We start from the raw sequence: 20,342 nt of genomic DNA on the forward strand, positions 1-20,342 counted from the left end.
TTCTAAGTAAAGAGGTCAGAGGGTCAGAAGGTGAAGGGTGGCTTTTTTAAAGAGCACTGTTGCTAAAGGGTTAAAGCACTATCCTCTCATACCTCCATGTGGATTTAAAAAAATGATGCTTCCCTACAGCTGGCACGGGATCTTACTGCATTGCAGCAAGTGTTGACCTGCCTGTAAAAAAAAAGAAATTGTGTGCAGAATGATGGAGAGCCAGTGGAGCATCTTCCCTGGACACGGCTGCCTTAGATGCCTTCAGAGCTGCACCTATGCAAGAACAATGCAAATTAAAGTGAGACTTACTTGCAATGTAACAACAACAACAATTTATTTATTTATTTATTTATTTATTTATTCCCCAGCCACTCTGGATGGCATAATAATAATGATGATAATGATAAGAAGAAGAAGAAGTGACAAAACATCAAACATTAAAATTTTTCCTAAACAGGGCTGCCTTCAGATGTCTTCTAAAAGTTGTGTAGTTCTTTATCTCCTTGACATCTGGAGGGAGGATGTTCCACAGGGGAGGTGCCACTACCGAGAAGGCCTTCTGTCTGGTTCCCTGTAGCTTCACTTCTCACAGTGAGGGAACCACCAGAAGGTCCTAGGAGCAGGACCTGTTCTGTTGGATACCTGGGTCGCGACTCTCCCAATGGCAGTGCCTGATTCCTTTTATTCTGCAAATGAATGCCTCCCAGATTCAGTGTGTGGCAGGAATGATTTCAGTCAGCGAAGGCTGCTCCATTAGGGCGAATGGGGCTTGCCTCCTTACTTACAACCAGAGTACTAATCCCATGGCAGATTACAACAATTCCAACCTCATTATAAGTCCCAGGGTACGGTCTGAAGGCACACAAGGCCACCATCTTGCTGAAGCTAAGTATGTCCAGGTTTGGTCAGTGACTGAGGCTTGGGAACTACATCTTGGGTTCCAGGATGGAAGCGTGATGGGATATAAACATAATAAAATAATTTGCAGTTTAAAAAACAGGACACACTAAGAAGCCAGAATAACAACATAATAGGTCCATGCACGCAAGGTTAAAATTCACTAAGAAACCTGGCCAAAAAAAAAGTCTAAACTGCCCACTGAAGACACCACTGAAGCGCCCATACTAAGAACTCCCTGCGAATTTGGAAGGTTCATATTAAAAAACAAACCAAATGAATTTCATCTCTATGCATAAATTCTAGCAGTTCCGTAAGCTGAGGGAAGACCGGACCAGTGAGGTCAACTATGCTATAGTGGCGGTACTTTCACACATTAATTCGAGTGGATTGGCCAGTTTATATATACTGTAGATCTCTAGTATAAATCAACCGGGAGATGTGGACTTTGGGGGAGTAAGTGGACTGTTTCGTTCAGGGCAATGCTTCTTATAAATCCTTTGCCTTTATTTGCTTCTCACAGTAACTCTTGCTTTTCAGATTGAGCTGTCTAATGCTAATGTGTTCTGCCAGGAGTGTTTGTGCTTTGGTGGGGCCAGTTTGGTCCTAGCCTCCCTAATGAAATCACCAGTGTCTCTTTTCTAAAGTAATTACACCTGAGGCTCTGTGCTATGCGAGGCAGGGAGCATGGTGCTGTCATTTGGTCCTTGCGTGGCACAGTAATCACTGCATGGACACATTGCTGATTTCATTGTTGGAAAGTAATTTGTGAAATGAAGGAAATGCAAAAAAAGAAGAAGTAACAATAGTAACTGAAAAATCAGAGCGTTGACTGACAGCTGTTGGCTCCCAGTATGAGTTTGTGTGGATCACTTGGGCAAAACAGAAAAACCCGTGAAATAAATTATATTTTAGAAAGAGCAAATTTCAGGGACGCAGTTCATTATGTTCAAACTATTTCCATATTGCCTTCCATGTGAACACCAAAAGGTGGTGTACAAAAAGGCATTAATATTTATATGCAGAATAAATAAAGTAACAGTAGACTTTATGCCAAAATGGGCACATCAGGCTCTTGTGAACAACTGGTATCCATGTCTAGCAAGGGCTGGAGAGAATAAACAAATAGCAGTTGTCAGAATGCCAGTCAGTGTCTGCTTTAATTCAGAGGAGAGGTGATCTGAAAGAGAAGGTACCGCTACCAAAAGGGCTGCCTTGCATTCATAAGAGGTTGGGTAGAGAAAGACCATAGCTTAACAGCGGATGGCATAGTGAAGTTTGTGTGGTGTAAACTGACTGGTGGAGCCAATCTGGCTTTCCTGATGGCACATTTGCACTTTGCAAACCTCCTCTCCATCTCAGTGTATTGCAGTGACTCAGACGGATGGAGGTCAGGTGTGCAAAGCAGCCCCATGACCATCTGCTGCTAGCACAGCCTTTGAACATATTCTACAAATTTGAGTGTGATCAGCACTAGAGCCTGTTACACATTTACTAAATGTTTGGAAATTATAATCAACGGCACATTTACTATAACAGGATTTCTTGCTAGTTTGCTAGAATTTGGGTAGGGCAATTGGTGGCAGGGAGAGAAAACTGTTCTATTATAATTCATAAGACACATTTTTTTCACATTTCTTACATGAAAAGTGGGACCCCTCCCCCTATTATTTCCACAAATATTTTGCCTCACTTAAAAGTGGCATCTTACAGGTAAGGTAAAGGTAAAGGATCCCTGGACGGTTAAGTCCAGTCAAAGGCAACTATGGGGTTGCAGCGCTCATCTTGCTTTCAGGCCGAGGGAGCTGGCGTTTGTTCACAGACAGCTTTCCGGGTCATGTGGCCAGCATGACTAAACCGCTTCTGATGCAACAGAACACTGTGACGGAAGCCAGAGTGCACAGAAAACCCTTTACCATCCCGCCACACAGTACCTATTTATCTACTTGCATTGGTGGGCTTTTGAACTGCTAGGTTGGCAGGAGTTGGGACAGAGGGATTTGAACTGCTGATCTTTCCGATCGACAAGCTCAAGAGGCTCAGTGGCTTAGACCACAGTGCCCCCCGCTCTTACATCTTGCATCTTACAGTTGGGATACTCGCTCACCAAAGCAGGATAGGGTTTTTCAAGAGGCTAGATTGTTCTCAGAAGCTATTTTGGATCCAAGAATTATTGAATTATAAGTAAGTAAGTAAGTGAATCAAAATAGGATGAATTAATTCCTGATTCAGATATTTAAATAACCTATTATTGTATGTGCTGTGAAATGGACAATATCACACTAATCATGTGCAGTTTAATCATCCATGCCTTTGTAACTTCCAGGTAGACTATGGTAATATATTTTTCTGGGGCTGCCTTTTAGGATTCCTCATAAATTTGTGTAATAATAGAATATAGAATTCTGCCGTCATATTGTACTAGTGATCAAGAATCAATACTGGCTTCTTGTTACTTTCTGATGATAGCAATTGAAGCCATGGGCTTTAACTTGTCAAGTCCCAAATTCCTTGGATGAAATATATTTCTCCACCCTGCTTAAGTTCACCAAGAGGACTGCATCTTTGCATTCATGTAGAGTCTTTCCCTCAGTTACACAAGTCCCACAAGTCCAAGCTCCTTGCAGAAGTAATATAAAACTTTTAACATGTCATTTTGGCGTAGATCATTCCTGTGAGGTACTGTCACTCTCTTAGTTTTGTTTCTGTTTGGTTTTATCCTGTCTGTGCTTTTCTTGGTTACTGTTGGCTATTTGGAATCTTCTCAATTGAAGGCAATTTACAGATAAAATAACTTTTGTTGTTCACCACACATCATACAGACTCATGCTTTCATTATTTCATTTTATTGAATGTGTTTTTATACTGCCCTCCAATTAAAAATTTCCAGGTTAGTTTACAGTAGGCCATAAAACACAATCAACAAGAGCAATTGGGAAAACAGTAAGTTATATCACTACAAGTATGTACTAAAAACAACCACAAAAGAAATAAAAAGACACACACCGCAGTTTAACAGAGTTATGATGTCCAGTGAAATTAGCTGGCAAAATTATGCAGGATTGAGATGGGTCATGACCTATTCCTTCCCCCCCCCTCACCAATGGCAGTAACTCAGGCAATTAATTGGCCATCAGGGAATATCACTTTGTGCGATGAATATGCTACCTGACAGCCACTGACCAAGCCTTCTGCAGGCCCGTAGTGCTGTTTACACTCCATTCACTCTTTTAAAGATGTTCTTACAGAGTGTGGCTAGGAGCTAATTTATTTTTCATGAAGACAATGATTCCAGAGAACAAGATAGGAACTTAAATCATGTCTGTTGCAATGCAGTCTCCCAAAAGTGGGGAAAAGTGGTGATCTACCAAATAATTCAAAAGGGTAGAATGGATTTTGGAATCCATTCATTTGAGCTCTTGGTCTGTTGCCTGTTTTTGGCAGGGGTTGTACATGAAGAGAGCTTGTCTTTTTCATCTTCCATGTATGTTCCAGAGCAGGCTTCCTCAACCTCGGCCCTCCAGATGTTTTTGGCCTACAACTCCCATGATCCCTAGCTAGCAGGACAAGTGGTCAAGGATTATGGGAATTGTAGTCTCAAAACATCTGGAGGGCCAAGGTTGAGGATGCCTGCTCCAGAGCAAGGGTTACCAAAGTGTCACCAGTGGATGCGCACGCACTTAAAGAGGTCTCCCCTGGTACCCACAGGGTCCCTTCGCTTCCTCCTCTCTGCCCTGAGGAAGAACTATTGGGCCTAAGGTCATTGAGGGAATGGAAGTTCGTGCAGGTAGACGGGAATTGTGGACCCATGCCTAGAGTCATAGTTCAGTGGTAGGGTACATGCTTTGCCTATGTTCCCACTGTGGAAGGATGTGTGGATCCAGAATTGGCCTCCACAGTCACTTATGGACTCAACTGTTAAAACTGTGTTTGTGGAAGACAATCTTACTCGGCTATGAGTGATCGCCAAAGAAGAAGATGAAGAAGAAGACATGCTTTGCACACAAAAGGTTCAATTCCTAGCATCTCTGGGTAGGGCTGGAAAGGAGTCTTTTCTGAAATTGTTGAGAACATGTGCTAGTCAGTGTAGAAAATGCTGAGCTAAATGGATCACTGATCTTATTCTGTACATGTTTTCAGTCTCAGTGTCTAGGACTATAACTTTATTAAAAGGCTTCTTGATTATTGTAATTCTGCAGCCCCTTTCCATCTTCCCTTAGACCTTCAAGCTGGTGACCTGCTCTTTGTTGGACAGAATATTTATGGATTAGCCAGGAGTCTATTAGCAAGAAAAATGGGCAATTTGGGGTCTCATTTAGACTTACAAATCAGTCACTGTCTGTAATCATAGCCAATTAGGCTCCTTTTGTCATCTTCCTCCATTTAAGCCCCCCCCCCGACATTTCTCCTACACAAAATTAGAGAAAGTTCAAAGAAAGTATCTTGCAATCCTGTACACACTTCCTTGGGAGTACGGGGTGCTTCTAAATGGGGGTTTAATATTGTAAATGGGTTACTGAGATACAAGAAAAAGGTTGGTCTTCTTGGAGTGGGGATATGAGCTGTCATTTTGATGATAACAATGTTGTGTGGACACAACAAAAAAACTTGCATGCATGATACTGATTCAACAATAAACATCCATACAGGGCCGTCTTACCCATAGGTGCTAGGGGTGCGGGGCGACTGGGCGCCAGGCTCTCAGGGGCTCCAGGCCAAGAGTCCAGGGCCTGAGAGTTGAGTCAGGGAAGAGCCCGCCCATTGGTCAGACTGCCATGGTGGATTCTTCTGCTGCCGGCAGCTCTGTGCCACAAGTTTGGGGGCAATCGAGCCAGCGAGATGCTGAGGCGGCCGGTCGGCTCCACCCTCCGCACCTGGGATTGGGCAACCTGGCGGGGGGGGGGGTGCCGGGCGGATCTTTGCACCCCGGTGCCGCATATGCTTAAGACAGCCCTGCATCCATATGAAATCACCTAAGTCACATTTATCTCAGTGGAACTTTTTGCTGTATAGGAGTTAGTTCTCCTTAAAGATAAAGAACACAACCCTCTATTGTCCTGTGGAAATTTTTTGAAGAGAAATGTGTTCGGGTTCTCTTTTATTCTTTAAGAACCAACTTTCTGGTGTAGTATCAGTTTGAGACTTGCCTCCCTTCCTGCATGTGTTAATATGTTTTTTTTAAAAAGAGAGATTTGTATACCTCCTCCTTGTAATAAAACCTCTAAGTGGCTTACAAGAAACATTTAATTATCAACAAAAACCAGTTGATTTTTCTGGTGTAGCACCCCCTTTTTTTGTACCACTAGGTTTGTAGCTATTCAGATGCCTTTGTGAGCTTGTTTCTTACATCATGTTTTCTTCATAGAGCCATTTGCTCAGTGAGTAATACACACAAAGTCTGTTTCAGAAGAATAAAAAACAACAACAACAACCCCACAGTACTTTTGTAGAAAAGATCAAATCAGACAACAGATGGGAGCCTCAGGCTGGAAACCCTTCAAACCACTCTGTCTATCCCTCGGGACTCCCCCCAGGCCACCCCCGGTATTCAGGGTAGGATTCTTCTCAGGAGCTCCATATGTGGAAGCCCTGCACAAGGACTTCTACATGTACAATGGGGCTGCCCCCCTCTGCTCCCCCTGCACACTTTCTGAACCCCCCAAATGGACTCTGGTTGGAATGTGACTTTGAACTGTGATAATGTCTCTTGCTTGGGAGATGGAAAGATGGGGGTAGGGTTGCAGAAACCTCTGATGTCTGGAATGTAGCCTTTCATGCAAAAGCAAAGGCCACATCCATGGCTCCACGCGGGACATGGGTGGCACTGTGGGTTAAACCACAGAGCCTAGGATTTGCCGATCAGAAGGTTGGCGGTTCGAATCCCTGCGACGGGGTGAGCTCCCGTTGCTCAGTCCCAGCTCCTGCCAACCTAGCAGTTTGAAAGCACGTCAGAGTGCAAGTAGATAAATAGGTACCGCTCCGGCGGGAAGGTGAACGGCGTTTCCGTGTGCTGCTCTAGTTTGCCAGAAGCAGCTTAGTCATGCTGGCCACATGACCTGGAAGCTGTACACCAGCCAGTAAAGCGAGATGAGCGCCACAACCCCAGAGTCGGCCACGACTGGACCTAATGGTCAGGGGTTGCTTTACCTTTACCTTTTATGGGTCCACACACTGTTGTCTTTGGCTCCACCCACCCCTGGAAGGTTGTGCATGAGAAAATGCAGCCCGTGGGCTGAAAAAGGTTCCCTGTTCAACAAGCGCACACTTGTCCGTTTTGTTGTAAAGCTTCCCCCCCTCTGCGTTCTTATTTGAGGAAGACAGAAACACCCCACATACTTTGATGGAGTCCATCCTTAGAGATTGAACTAAAGCTGCCCTAAATTCATGAAGTAAAAAACGCTGTCATGTTGCAAGCAGAGTGCCAAAGCAGCCTTTGTCTGGGGTGCGCTGCTGTCAGGCAACTCGTTCCTGGAGGTGCACTACACACCTTTGGCCGAGCAAGCACCTTAGGCTGGGCGAACCACAGATGTGGTTCTCGTACTCTGGGTCATGCTGCATACGGTGCTGCCTCTGGAATGGAGAAGGCGACGCATCCTCTGGCACAAGTAACACCAGTTGAGGTGACAGCGTGCCGTGGCCTGCCTGTCACGTCGAGGTGTCAATTAAGCTGATTTATGCTCTTCTGGGTAAATAAATAGAATGCTCTCTGCACTCTTAGATTCTGTTATGTAGCAAACAATTTTTTCTCTGACACCACTGGGAACTTAATAGATAGACATCCTAGTCCCCTTCCTCTATATTTTAGCTATGCTGTTAACATTTCCCATCTTCTCTTTTCCTTGTTTAAGTATCTAGATTTTAGGGTAATTAAACATTCAAAGATAATTAAATAACCAGAGGTAATTAAATGATTTGGGGCTTTGGATACTTTTGACCAACACGAGCCATGCTGCACATAGAGATCTCCCCCCTCCCCCTGGCTCTCCACATTGTTTCAGCACCAGAGTTGTACAGTGGTACCTCAGGTTACAGATGGTTCAGGTTACAGACGCTTCAGTTTACAGACTCCGATAACCCAGAAATAGTACCTCGGGTTAAGAACTTTGCTTCAGGATGAGAACAGAAATCACACGGTGGCAGCGGGAGGCCCCATTAGCTAAAGTGGTGTCTCAGGTTAAGAACAGTTTCAGGTTACGAACAGACCTCCAGAACGAATTAAGTTCTTAACCCGAGGCACCACTGTACTTGGTTAGAATGGATGGGACATGAACGATATGCTGCCTCTTTCTTTCTTTTGCTATTGCTTTCTTCTTGCCCTTTATTGTTTGTCGGGTTTCGTGGGTTGCTTAAGCTGCAAGGCAACCTGGGCATTAATTTCACTTCTGCTTTTAATACATAAATAATGGTGTTAGCAGGGTCAGGTCAGTGTCCCTCATCGCTCCCTCAGCCTCAGGGCCAAACCTAAGAGGCTGTGAAACCTTAGAGACAGGTGAAAAAGGCTTTCCCATGTAAACAATCTGCCAATCGCTCCCACCCAAATGCACTCGCTGTGGGGAAATAGCCATTTCTTTTGTGAGCCAGAGAATCATACTTTCTTAATGCCAGCGTGATACCTTCCAGATGTTGCGGATTACAACTTCCATTTGACGTAGTTAGCATGGTTTTCATGCACTGTCACAATTCAGATTTTTTTTTTAAAAAAACCCCACAAGTCTGAAGAGTTTGTGAATTTGCTCATGTAATATTACTATTTTGTATAAATGAAGATGGATGTATGCCCTATGCAACATTACCAAAGAGGAATGGTTGCTAATGGCTACCTTAAATAAGCAGGACTTAAAATATGAGAGTAGCACCCCCAAAGAGCAGGATGAAGCCCCCTTCATACATCTACCTGTTTTACTAGACCGGCCATCTAGTTAGACATAACAACTGCCTTTGGTAACTCTATCCCTACACAGCTTGTGTGACTGAGAGCTCTTGAATAAATGAATTTAATAGATTTCTACAACTGGTACCAACGCCATGGTCTCTGTGCTTTCCCTCTCTGATCCCAGGTTGCATTCATGACATGGTCAATGGTCAGGGATGATGGGAGTTGTATTCCACAGTATTTGGAGGGTTGCCACATTGGCTACCGCTGCTCTATGCAACTAGGAAGATAAACACAATAAATGCATTTAAACATGGCAGGATAGACATTGAATGCTTAGGCAGGTAAGCACTTTACCTGTCGTCTTCAGCATGTCTGGTTCAACCCTCTCTTCCCCATCTGCAGTAGTAATGCTGGCTTGTTTTACTGGGCTGTTGAGATGATGGGCATCAAGTGCCTGGAATGCTGTACAAATGTTTTGTGGTGATTTAAATGTTTTGTGGTGATGGTGGTGATTAGATATGAATGAGATGAAGGCATTACTGTGCTTTCTGAATGTGTCCATTCAGATCTCCATGCTGCACATTTCCTCAGTGAGCTTTGGATAACAGGTGAGAGGGGCATAGTTCAGTAGCAGTACACATGCACTGCATTGAGAAGGTCCTGGGTGATGGGAAATACGTCTACTGAAGAGCCGCTGTCACTTAAAACGGAGGTAGAATGGATAATAGGTCTGACCTGATAGAAGCAGTTTCCTAGTTCCTAAGCTTCCATTGAAGTCCAGTTCCAGCTGTGATATTTTTCACAATAAAGTATTCTGCGGGTTAATTTTACTGTTGATATTTTTTTCAGAGGCTCATTAATGCTACCAGTGCTGGAGTCAATCCTGTCGGAGATCCCGTTAACAGCAGCAGTCACTGGGACCTCGGAAGTGCCTTTTTCTTTGCTGGAACCGTCATTACAACTATAGGTATGCATTTATATAGTATTTAAGCTGGAGGCAGAGATGGAAAAGAGTGGGGTTTTTGTAGGGTTGTTCATGTAGGCAAAGGGATGCAGGTGGCACTGTGGGTTAAACCACAGTGCCTAGGACTTGCCGATCAGAAGGTTGGCGGTTCGAATCCCCGTGACGGGGTGAGCTCCCGTTGCTCGGTCCCTGCTCCTGCCCACCTAGCAGTTTGGAAGCACGTCAAAGTGCAAGTAGATAAATAGGTACTGCTCCGGCGGGAAGGTAAACGGCGTTTTCGCGCACTGCTCTGGCTCGCCAGAAGCGGCTTAGTCATGCTGGCCACATGACCCGGTAGCTGTATGCCGGCTCCCTCGGCCAATAAAGTGAGATGAGTGCCGCAACCCCAGAATCAGCCATGACTGGACCTAATGGTCAGGGTCCCTTTACCTTTTTTATCATGTAGGCAAACAATCCTGATCAGTTTCTGCATGGAAAATAGGGGCAGGCAGCACAGCCTCACCACAAGCTGTCTTTCTGTCTTGATTCTGCTCACAGACCACACACACACACACATACACACACACACAGAGAGAGAGACACACACAATCCAGTGCCCCTGGGCACCATGGCACCCACAAAGGTCTTCATTGGTGCCCCCTAGGCAAGCACCCCGATACTTAGGTTTTTTCTTTTTTAAAGCAGAAGTCTGGTCCTCCTAGAAAGAAAGCTATGAAGCAATATGTGGAGGTAGCTTTCTAAGCAATTTATGTGATGTGAGCTTGCTGGCTACTCTTGGCTGTCAGTATTTTAGCTAATGAGTGAAGGCAAAGCTGTGATTGATAAGGGAGTTGTTTGGACACATGGCAATAGGAACCCCTTGGGGTCCTAAAGAGCTGCTCTTCCCCCCTCCGATCTTATTATTGGAATCTCCCTAACCATGTCTTGGTTTGCACATCCAAGAGAATGTACTAGCTACTTGAGAGCCAGTGTGGTGTAGTGGTTAAGAGCGGTGGACTCGTAATCTGGTGAACCGGGTTTGCGTCTCCGCTGCTCCACATGCAGCTCCTGGGTGACCTTGGGCTAGTCACACTTTTCTGAAGTCTCTCAGCCTCACTCACCTCACAGAGTGTTTGTTGTGGGGGAGGAAGGGAATGGAGATTGTTAGCTGCTTTGAGACTCCTTAAAGGGAGTGAAAGGCGGGATATCAAATCCAAACTCTTCTTCTTCTTCTTCCTGGCAAGGAGCTTGCACCTGCTTTTCTCCTGTCCTGGGCTTCCTAGGTCAGCACAGGATGACAGCTAAGCCAAGGTTTGAGTTAACAATTCACACATCTGTAGGTATATGTTTATTGAATTGTAGGTAGCTGCAGAGATTTAAAACCAGAGTTCCAAATGCAGGTTCTTGGCTCTTGGGAGGATGAGCAGAGTGGATTTCTCCAGGGGCTGAAACTTCAACCTGCATTCTGAACTTAACAATGACTTCAACACAAGAGTGAGAGAGAACAAACAGAAAATAATAGCATAGATCATAATCCAAACTCTTGTCATCTTACAATTGTGCAATAATAATAATAATAATAATAATAATAATAATAATAATAATAATTTATTATTTATACCCCGCCCATCTGGCTGGGCCTCCCCAGCCACTCTGGGCGGCTTCCAAAAGAATATTAAAATACTGTGATACATCAAACATTAAAAGCATCCCTAAACATGTAACATCAGTGCTACTGATGTTAACGCAGATGGCGCTCTCTGTTTTGGCTCTGGGTTATGAGGTGGTCTTTAACATTTCAAAATGTAATATTGAAATGATAAGAGATCAAGTTCATAGGAAGCTCAGCTTCTGGATCAATATGCAAATGTACTGCAGCATTATATGTGAGGATAGGGTCCACCTATTAACTGGGCGAAGAGCTGCATGGCTGATCTTGCTGTGTATAGTCATGCAACATTCCCAACAAGGGGAAGCCTATGCAAGAAGATCTCTATGCATACAGACCTTCTGAGGAGCTGGGATGCTACATGATCAGGTTTCTACTCTGATAAGGACATAAGAGGAGCCCTGATGGATCAGGCCCTGTTCTAGTCATATTATTTCTCCTAGCTGCTGATATTCTGCCAGAGTCCACCCCTCCACCCCTTGTTAGGGCTGCTTTCTCTTTCCTGTTTTACTCACATGGGTGATCCAGTTCAATCCAATCAGAGAGAATCTAGGGAATTTGATGTTGTTGTGATGGTTACTGACATCACTGAGGGCAGCACCTATTCAAAGTTAGGGCTGTGCTTCCTGGATAGAAAACTTCTGAAGACATCAAAGCAATCATTGGCTCATTTTGCCCCCAAGTGCCTCTCTGCTACTACTACGCCATGATGTAGTATCCTTTCAGATGTAGTGTTGAAGGGAAATGCTGGCGCTAATCCATTTAAGAAGTGTGTGTGTGAGAGAGGAGAGAGTGATGGAGGGACAGAGGGATCCTACAGTCTTTTGCAGGGTGCATGACAGATCTAATCTAAAAAGCTTATCCTTTGTTTTGCTTGTTTCTGGGTCTGAATAATTCATTCTTGGTCTGATCTCTGTACATGGCTGCATGTTTCCAATGTGAAAGTGCATTTTTATTGCCAGGCTGCAAACCGCTGAAATGAAATGGATTTTAATGGAGTAGGCAGTAAAATGGTCTGAACTTTGGTGCTGTAACTATACTTTTCATTTCTGCCTCTTGTTTCAATGAAAAGGGGTGAGTTGAGGAAGCCCAGCACAACAGATAATGGAGCAATGAAGTCTGTCTAAGTGGCAGTACATTGATATCAATGAACGTCTGTTGGATTAGATTGTCTACATCTATGAGTAACTAGAATATATATATAAAGTGATTGTTGTAAACTTCATACAGGGAAATCCCATTGGCAAAAAACGGGACTCCACAGCGTCATCTGGTGTCGCAGCATTATAACGCATATAAAGCGCTTTAGCTTTACGAATGTAGGTGAGTCCGAGGACTGCAGTGGGATGCAAATGGCAAATGATTAAAGTCCCCTCCCCACATTCCAGGTTCCTGATGCAGATCAGAATGCCCATACCTTCAGTTTACTTAAAACTTGCCCACCATTTGTGTAGTATTGATTGTGTAAATCGCATCACATCTTCCTTGGCCTTCGTTGTAAACAAGAGATTGGAAATTAAATACACCCTTGTGCAAATTAACTGAAACAAAGCATGTTTTGTGTATTATTCATAATCTTGTACTCAAAACAAACATGAAAAGTCAGTTGATCATTATGGTGTCAGAAGCCTGCAGCCAATAGAAGGAATGATGCGCCCACCACAATATATTGAAGTTCTACGAAAGAGAGTTATTCCAGAGCTGGAAAAGAGGTATCCTGACAGTACTGGGATATTGCAGCAGGACCTAGTCCCCTGTCACACATCAAAAGTGTTGAAGAAATTCATGACAGAGCAGCAAATACAGTCACTTGATTGGCCAGGGAATTCCCCAGACATAAATCGCATTGAGAATTTGTGGGCTGCACGCAAAAGTCGCCTCCGTGCTGTAGACTGTACGACTATGGAGAAGCTCATTCAGGCACTGATTCAAGTGTGGTACAGGGATCCGAAAAACAACAGTGACTGTTCGAAACTAGTAGACTCCATGCCAAACCGTGTTCAAATGCTGCTTAAAGATAGCGGAGGACATATCCGTTACTAATGTATGTATATATGACTTTTGTACATGTATATGTGAGTTTTGTACTACTAAATTCATTGTTTCAATTAATTTGCACAAGAAAAAAACTCCACGAGTTATCTGTGAGACAATAGGCAAGTTTAAAACCTGCAGTTGTTTCTATCATGGCAGGACTGATGTTGCTTTAATCTTGAAAATCAAAGTCCCTGGAGAATGCATGAAAATAAGTGCTTTAAAAAGGGTGTGGGTGTGTGTAAGAATGTCAGATAATCTCTGACATTCTTAATAATAATTCATATAAACTGGGAAATGTGGGGAGAGGGGTGTGTGTAAGAACTGGACATTTCACTAGGTATAATATGAGATAAAGACCGGACGTAATTCAGAACTCCAGCCTGAAAATGTGATTACCTTGTTGAGTCACACTCCCATCAGGAGTCAATTTGCAAAGGCTGTATGCAGTAGCATGACAAAGCATGGCTTTCCTTTGGCTTTCCTTTAGCAAAAGTCTTGTATCCTGCCGTGCTGACAAAAACACGTTTCAGATTAATCAAATGATAGGTTTCATTAGGAACTCAGTTCCATGAAGAAATGGTGGAAATGGCGGGGTCTGTAGGTTTTCAGGGCAATTAACTCCCGAGCTGCTGTGAATCCCATTTAAATGGAGGACCAGGCAGTGGCCTGCTATCCCAAAGTACGTCTTATAGAGATGAGCACAATATATAGATGGGTTCACACAACCTTGCTCCTGTGGCTAGATCCTGGCAATAGCGCCCTTTGATTGCACCAGTTCCTGGTGGGCATTATCAATCAGAACTGTATTTTGGCTTGGTTGAGGAAATGTTTGTCCTGTGTGTTTTGTGTGATGTCTGAATAGACATTGCAGTTCACATCTCAAATTAGATCTGCTGGCTGGGAGGGCTCCAGGCTCTTGCCTGGATCCCCCATTCATTGGCACATAGATGCTATCCTTACATGTTTCCTCAGTCGGGGTAGCTGTGCTTGAACCAGCAGAAAGGGACGTTGTCTCTTAGAAATGAGCTCCCCCACTCACCCTAATCAGGCAGATTTCCAAGTACCTAAGTGCCAGAGATTTCCAAGTACCTAAGTGCCAGAGATTTCCAGTGCCAGTGAATGAGGACCGTGATTAACTTGAGAGGCTGGAGTCCTTTCAGCCAGCAATTGGGGAAGGACCACAGTTGAGTGGTAGAGCATGCAGTAAGTCCCATATTCAGTCCCTGGCATCTTTACATAGGGCTGAGAAAGGAAGAAGTGGCTTGACGGTAGGAAGGAACTGCTGTGCTGGTTTCCTGGCACAGGTAGCTGTTGCTTACAGGAAGGGAGAGGGTAGGGAAGTCAGGAGGTTGGCACGGTGCCTCTACATCTGCAGGAATGCTGGATTGCACTTTGCTGGATTGCACCCCGCTGGTGCATTTGCGCTACCTACCAGGAAGCTACCACATTGGCTCAGCTCCAGCTGGAAAGCTGCTTCTAGCTGGGATTGTATCCTCTATGAAGCACAAGAGAGCCATCGCCAGTCAGTGTAGATGGCACTGAGCTAGGTGGACCAGTGGTCTAACTCAATATGTAAAGGTAATAGGGACATGGGTGGTGCTGTGGTCTAAACCACTGAGCCTCTTGGGCTTGCTGATCAGAAGGTCAGCGGTTTGAATCCAAACGATGGGGTGAGCTCCTGGTGTTCTTTCCCAGCTCCTGCCAACCTAGCAGTCTGAAAGCACATCAGTTCAAGTAGCTAAATAGGTACCGCTGCTGCAGGAAGGTAAACAGCATTTCCATCTGCTCTGGCTTCTGTCATGGTGTCCTGTTGCAGCAAAAGTGGCTTAGTCATGCTGGCCACATGACCTGGAAAAATGTCTGTGGACAAACACCGGCTCCCTTGGCCTGAAAGCGAGATGAACGCCGCAACCCCATAGTCACCTTTGACTGGACTTAACCGTCCAGGGTTCCTTTACCTTCTTTTACCTTCTAACTCAATAGAAGGTAGATTCCTCTGTTCCTAATTCCTGGCCACCTTGATTCCCCCCGCTGTGAATACATTTGATTGCTTTAAAAAATCTTCATCTTTTGTTGTTTGCTTTCCTGGTTGCCTTTGGGGAAAAGGCCTGGATTAAATCAAGTAAATAAGTACCTGTGAATAAGCACCTCATGTTTGGAACAGGGCTCTTGCTTTTGGGTATTGTGCAGTTCCTTTTGGTGGGCACAAACCCAATGTAACCTCAGATGAGATCAGAGAGGTTTGCAAGTCAGGGTCAACATACCCAATACTGCAGTATGTCCAAGGCCTGTGAGTGAACCATGCTGCTTCTCCCATTCATTTAACCAGAGATTTCTTTACATGTGGGTTAAGTAAAGGGATGTTTCAGCATGTTTACAGTTCAAACAATCACAAAATGCTGCACTACCACACACTTCAGTGTCATTCAGGTGAGGATAATGCACTTTGAGCAAAGTGCTAATAGCTGCTAAAAGGGCTTCAGCGGATGTGCAGTTCAGTGAGGAAGAGAAAGGAACAACGGTAAGGTTCCTTTTATGTGTGTCAACGGTCCGCTTCTATCTCTGTGCAGAAATCAGTTGGGAGCCCTTCGTATTCATTTCCATTACTCTCATTCAAAAAGAATTTGCTACAATTTCTTCTTACCCAGGGAATGGTTAAAGGTTCAATTGGTAATGGCTGCAAAATTATTTCTGGGTTGGTTTTATTATATTATTATTATTAAAAAGAGTACAACTAAAAATAGGAAGTTTGAACCTGAGAAATTTGTGTTTGAAAATGTGTATTGTAGGCAGGCAATAAGAGAATTTGGACTAGCTGTGGCTCCCTGTTGAGTACACTTGGTGACTAGTGGGTTTTTTGTGTGCAGTGTGTGAAAAGGCAGTCAGATAATCAGTAATCGGGTATCACTTCACTTTTATTTTATGGCAAGACAGCATTGTGTCATCCTGCTACTTAGCATGATGGCTATGTCCTGACTCCATAGTTGGAGGCAGTAATACATCTGAATTTCAGATGCTGGAAACCACACGAGGGGAGAATGCTCTTTTGCTCAAATCCTGTTTGTGGGTCTTCCACAAGCATTTGGGTGGAATCTACACACATATAAAAACTGTTCTGAAAAGCATTTTTAAAAATACTGTACATCAAATTTTCCATAATGCTCACCATTGCCATCTAGTGTCACATTGTATATTGCACTTAAGACACACCTAAAACCAGGCATAGGCAAACTCAGCCCTCTAGATGTTTTGGGACTACAACTCCCATCATCCCTAGCTAACAGGACCAGTGGTCAGGGATGATGGGAATTGTAGTCTCAAAACATCTGGAGGACTGAGTTTGCCTATGCCTGCCTAAAACATTTCATTTGCAGCTGTATAACTGAGTCCCTGGTTAGCTACTGTCAGAACAGGATGCTGGATTCGATGGGCCATTGATGTGATCCATCAGGCTCTTCTTGTGATGTTCCAGTGACATTATTCCTTTTGAGGAGTTGCTAACATAAGGTTGCATTTATTGAAGTAGAATCCATTGTAATTAATTAACATGACTAAGCTAGATCCATTAATTTCAATTTCTGCTGTGAGTAAAACTTTGTTGAATACCACCCAGACATCTTTAAAATACGCTGGAACAATCTCCACATGATCATCAACATCAGATGCCAGTATCTGACTGCCAAGAACTAGAATCAGCAAGGGATACCCACATGACCTGAAGGTGCTGCTGTGCAATGCCAGGTCAATGATTCATAAGACCACTGCCATCCATAACTTGATCATGGATGGAGGACTTGACCTGGCGTGTGTAACAGAGACTTGGTTGGATGAAGCAGATGGGCCTGTCTTTGCCGCCGCTTGTCCACCAGGTTTCTCTTACGCACAGCAACCCAGGTCATGTGGGCAGGGAGGGGAGGTTGCAGTGATTTTTAGGAAGTCATTAGTTTGCACCAGGCATCCTGTTGGGAAGACGCAGTTTTCCGAGTGCATGTTCTGGAAGTTGGGCAATAGGGGCAGTACAGGATTCCTTTTGGTGTACCGACCTCCCCGCTGCACCAAGGATTCCCTGCCCGAGCTGCTTCAGGTTGTGGCGGATGTTCTCCTGGAGACACCTAGCTTGGTTGTCCTAGGGGATTTTAACATCCATGCCGACACGACCTTACAAGGGGCCACTCGGGACTTCGTGGAAAGCATGGCCTCCATGGGGCTGTCCCTGAATAAGTCTGGCCCAACCCATAGCCGCGGACATGCCTTGGACCTGGTGTTTACCTCTATGGATGTTGGTGATCTGACACTAAGTAAAAGCGAAACGAAAGAAGTGCCATGGTCAGATCACTTCCTGGTGCAACTGGACTTCTCTGCGACCCATCCCCTCTGCAGGGAGGTGGGACCGATTCGGATGGTCCGCCCCCGCCACTTAATGGATCCAAATGGTTTCCAGAGAGTGGTAGGGGATGCTTTATCCCATGTTGATGGCCTTTCAGCCGATTCCCTGGTGGCCCGCTGGAATGTGGAGTTAACCAGGGCTATTGACTGTTTGGCTCCGAAGCGCCCTCTCCGATTGCATGGAGCCCGGACAGCCCCGTGGTTTTCCATGGATCTGAGGGCAATGAAACAATCGTTGAGACGGCTAGAGCGCCGGTGGTGGATAACTCATTCCGAATCTGACCGGACACAGGTTAGAGCTCAATGTCGAGCCTACCAAGTGGCGATAGCGACGGCGAAGAAGACTTTCTTCGCCGCCTCTATTGCATCTGCAGAAAACAGCAGCAGGAGACTTTTTCAGGTGGTTCACAATTTAGCGGAACCACCTGCGACATCGGGGCCCAGTACGGGCCACATGATCTCCTGCAATGATTTCGCAAAGTTTTTTGCAGATAAAATCGCTCAGATTCGGGAAGAAGTATACTCCACCATGGGAGCAGGGCCAGGGCGGGAGAGTGCTAGAGTCCTGTCTAGTCAAGTTGAGTAGGGTCAATTCCAATCTGTTACCTCCGAGGATGTGGACAGGCTGCTTGGACGAGTGAAGCCAACCACCTGGATCCTTGCCCATCCTGGCTTATAAAAGCTAGCCGGGAAGGACTGGGCGATGGGCTTCGTGGGGTGGTGAATGCTTCCCTCCATGAGGGAGCCTTCCCAGACCCGCTGAAAGAGGCGGTTATTAAACCACTTCTTAAAAAACCATCTTTAGATGCGGCCACGATGGCCAATTATCGCCTAGTCTCAAATTTTCCATTCTTGGGCAAGGTGACTGAGCGAGTGGTTGCTGAACAACTCCAGGCATGCCTGGAAGAAGCGGACCATTTGGATCCCTTCCAGTCGGGATTCAGGCCTCATCATGGGACTGAAACTGCCTTGGTCGCACTGGTTGATGATCTCCGGCGGGCTAGGGACAAAGGTGAGAGCTGTTTCCTAGTTCTGCTGGATCTCTCAGCGGCATTTGATACCATCAACCATAACATCCTTCTGGACCGTCTTGAGGGGCTGGGAGCTGGGGGCACTGTCATACAGTGGTTCCCCTCCTTCCTCCTGGGCCGTGTTCAGAAAGTGGTGGTGGGGGATGAGTGTTCAGACCCCTGGGCTCTCACTTGTGGGGTGCCTCAGGGTTCTGTCCTCTCCCCCATGCTTTTCAACATTTACATGCAGCCACTGGGAGAGATCATCAGGAGGTTTGGGCTGGGTGTTCATCAGTATGCGGATGATACCCAGCTCTACCTCTCTTTTAAATCAGAACCAGTGAAGGCGGTGAAGGTCCTGTGTGAGCGTCTGGAGGCGGTTGGAGGATGGATGGCGGCTAAGAGATTGAGGTTGAATCCTGACAAGACAGAAGTACTGTTTTGGGGGACAGGAGGTGGGCAGGTGTGGAGGATTCCCTGGTCCTGAATGGGGTAACTGTGCCCCTGAAGGACCAGGTACGCAGCCTGGGAGTCATTTTGGACTCACAGCTGTCCATGGAGGCACAGGTCAAATCTGTATCCAGGGCAGCTGTTTACCAGCTCCATCTGGTATGTAGGCTGAGACCTTATCTGCCTGCAGACTGTCTTGCCAGAGTGGTGCATGCTCTGGTTATCTCCCGCTTGGACTACTGCAATGCGCTCTATGTTACCTTTGAAGGTACTTGGACTACTGCAATGCTACCTTTGAAGGTGACCCGGAAACTACAACTAATCCAGAATGTGGCAGCTAGACTGGTGACTGGGAGCAGCCGCTGAGACCATATAATACCTACATTGGCTCCCAGTACGTTTCCGAGCACAATTCAAAGTGTTGGTGCTGACCTTTAAAGCCCTAAACGGCCTCGGTCCAGTATATCTGAAGGAGCGTCTCCTCCCCCATCGTTCTGCCCGGACACTGAGGTCCAGCTCCGAGGGCCTTCTGGCGGTTCCCTCACTGCGAGAGGCCAAGTTACAGGGAACCAGGCAGAGGGCCTTCTCGGTCGTGGCGCCTGCCCTGTGGAACGCCCTCCCATCAGATGTCAAAGCGATAAACAACTACCTGGCATTCAGAAGACATCTGAAGGCAGCCCTGTTCAGGGAAGTTTTTAATATGTGACATTTTAGTGCATTTTTCATCTTTGTTGGAAGCCGCCCAGAGTGGCTGGGGAAACCCAGCCAGATGGGCGGGGTACAAATAATATATTATTATTATTATTATTATTATTATTATTATTATTATTATTATTATCTGTATCTCAGTTGTACTTTGTCAGTGAGGACTCAACCACCACTCCTTTTGTTTTCGTTCAGTATTTTGATATGTTGTACGTGTTGAATAGGTTCGAAAAAGCTTTTCAATAAAGTTAACAATGGCAACAAAAGAAATAGAGTGCTAACAAGTTGTTTTGTTTATGGGATTCACATCAAGTTGAACACTTGTGCAGATGTACATAATGCTGGAAGTTCAGCCCCACAGGGTGTATAAATTAAGGC

The 20,342-nt window shown here is 45.2% G+C and overlaps 1 protein-coding gene across 2 annotated transcripts in view; it reads left to right on the forward strand.

Annotated features, from left to right (window-relative positions):
• Positions 1 to 20,342, forward strand: part of KCNK10 (potassium two pore domain channel subfamily K member 10) — a 75,872-nt gene that overhangs the window by 35,445 nt on the left and 20,085 nt on the right. For both annotated transcript variants that reach the window (XM_079988917.1, XM_079988916.1), the window contains one exon: positions 9,614 to 9,731. In XM_079988917.1, coding sequence (XP_079845043.1) covers positions 9,614 to 9,731 — 118 coding nt within the window. The remainder of the gene's footprint in view (positions 1 to 9,613; positions 9,732 to 20,342) is intronic.

This window comes from Podarcis cretensis (assembly GCF_951804945.1).
Source record: "Podarcis cretensis genome assembly, chromosome: 1".
NCBI classification, from domain to species: Eukaryota; Metazoa; Chordata; class Lepidosauria; order Squamata; family Lacertidae; genus Podarcis; species Podarcis cretensis.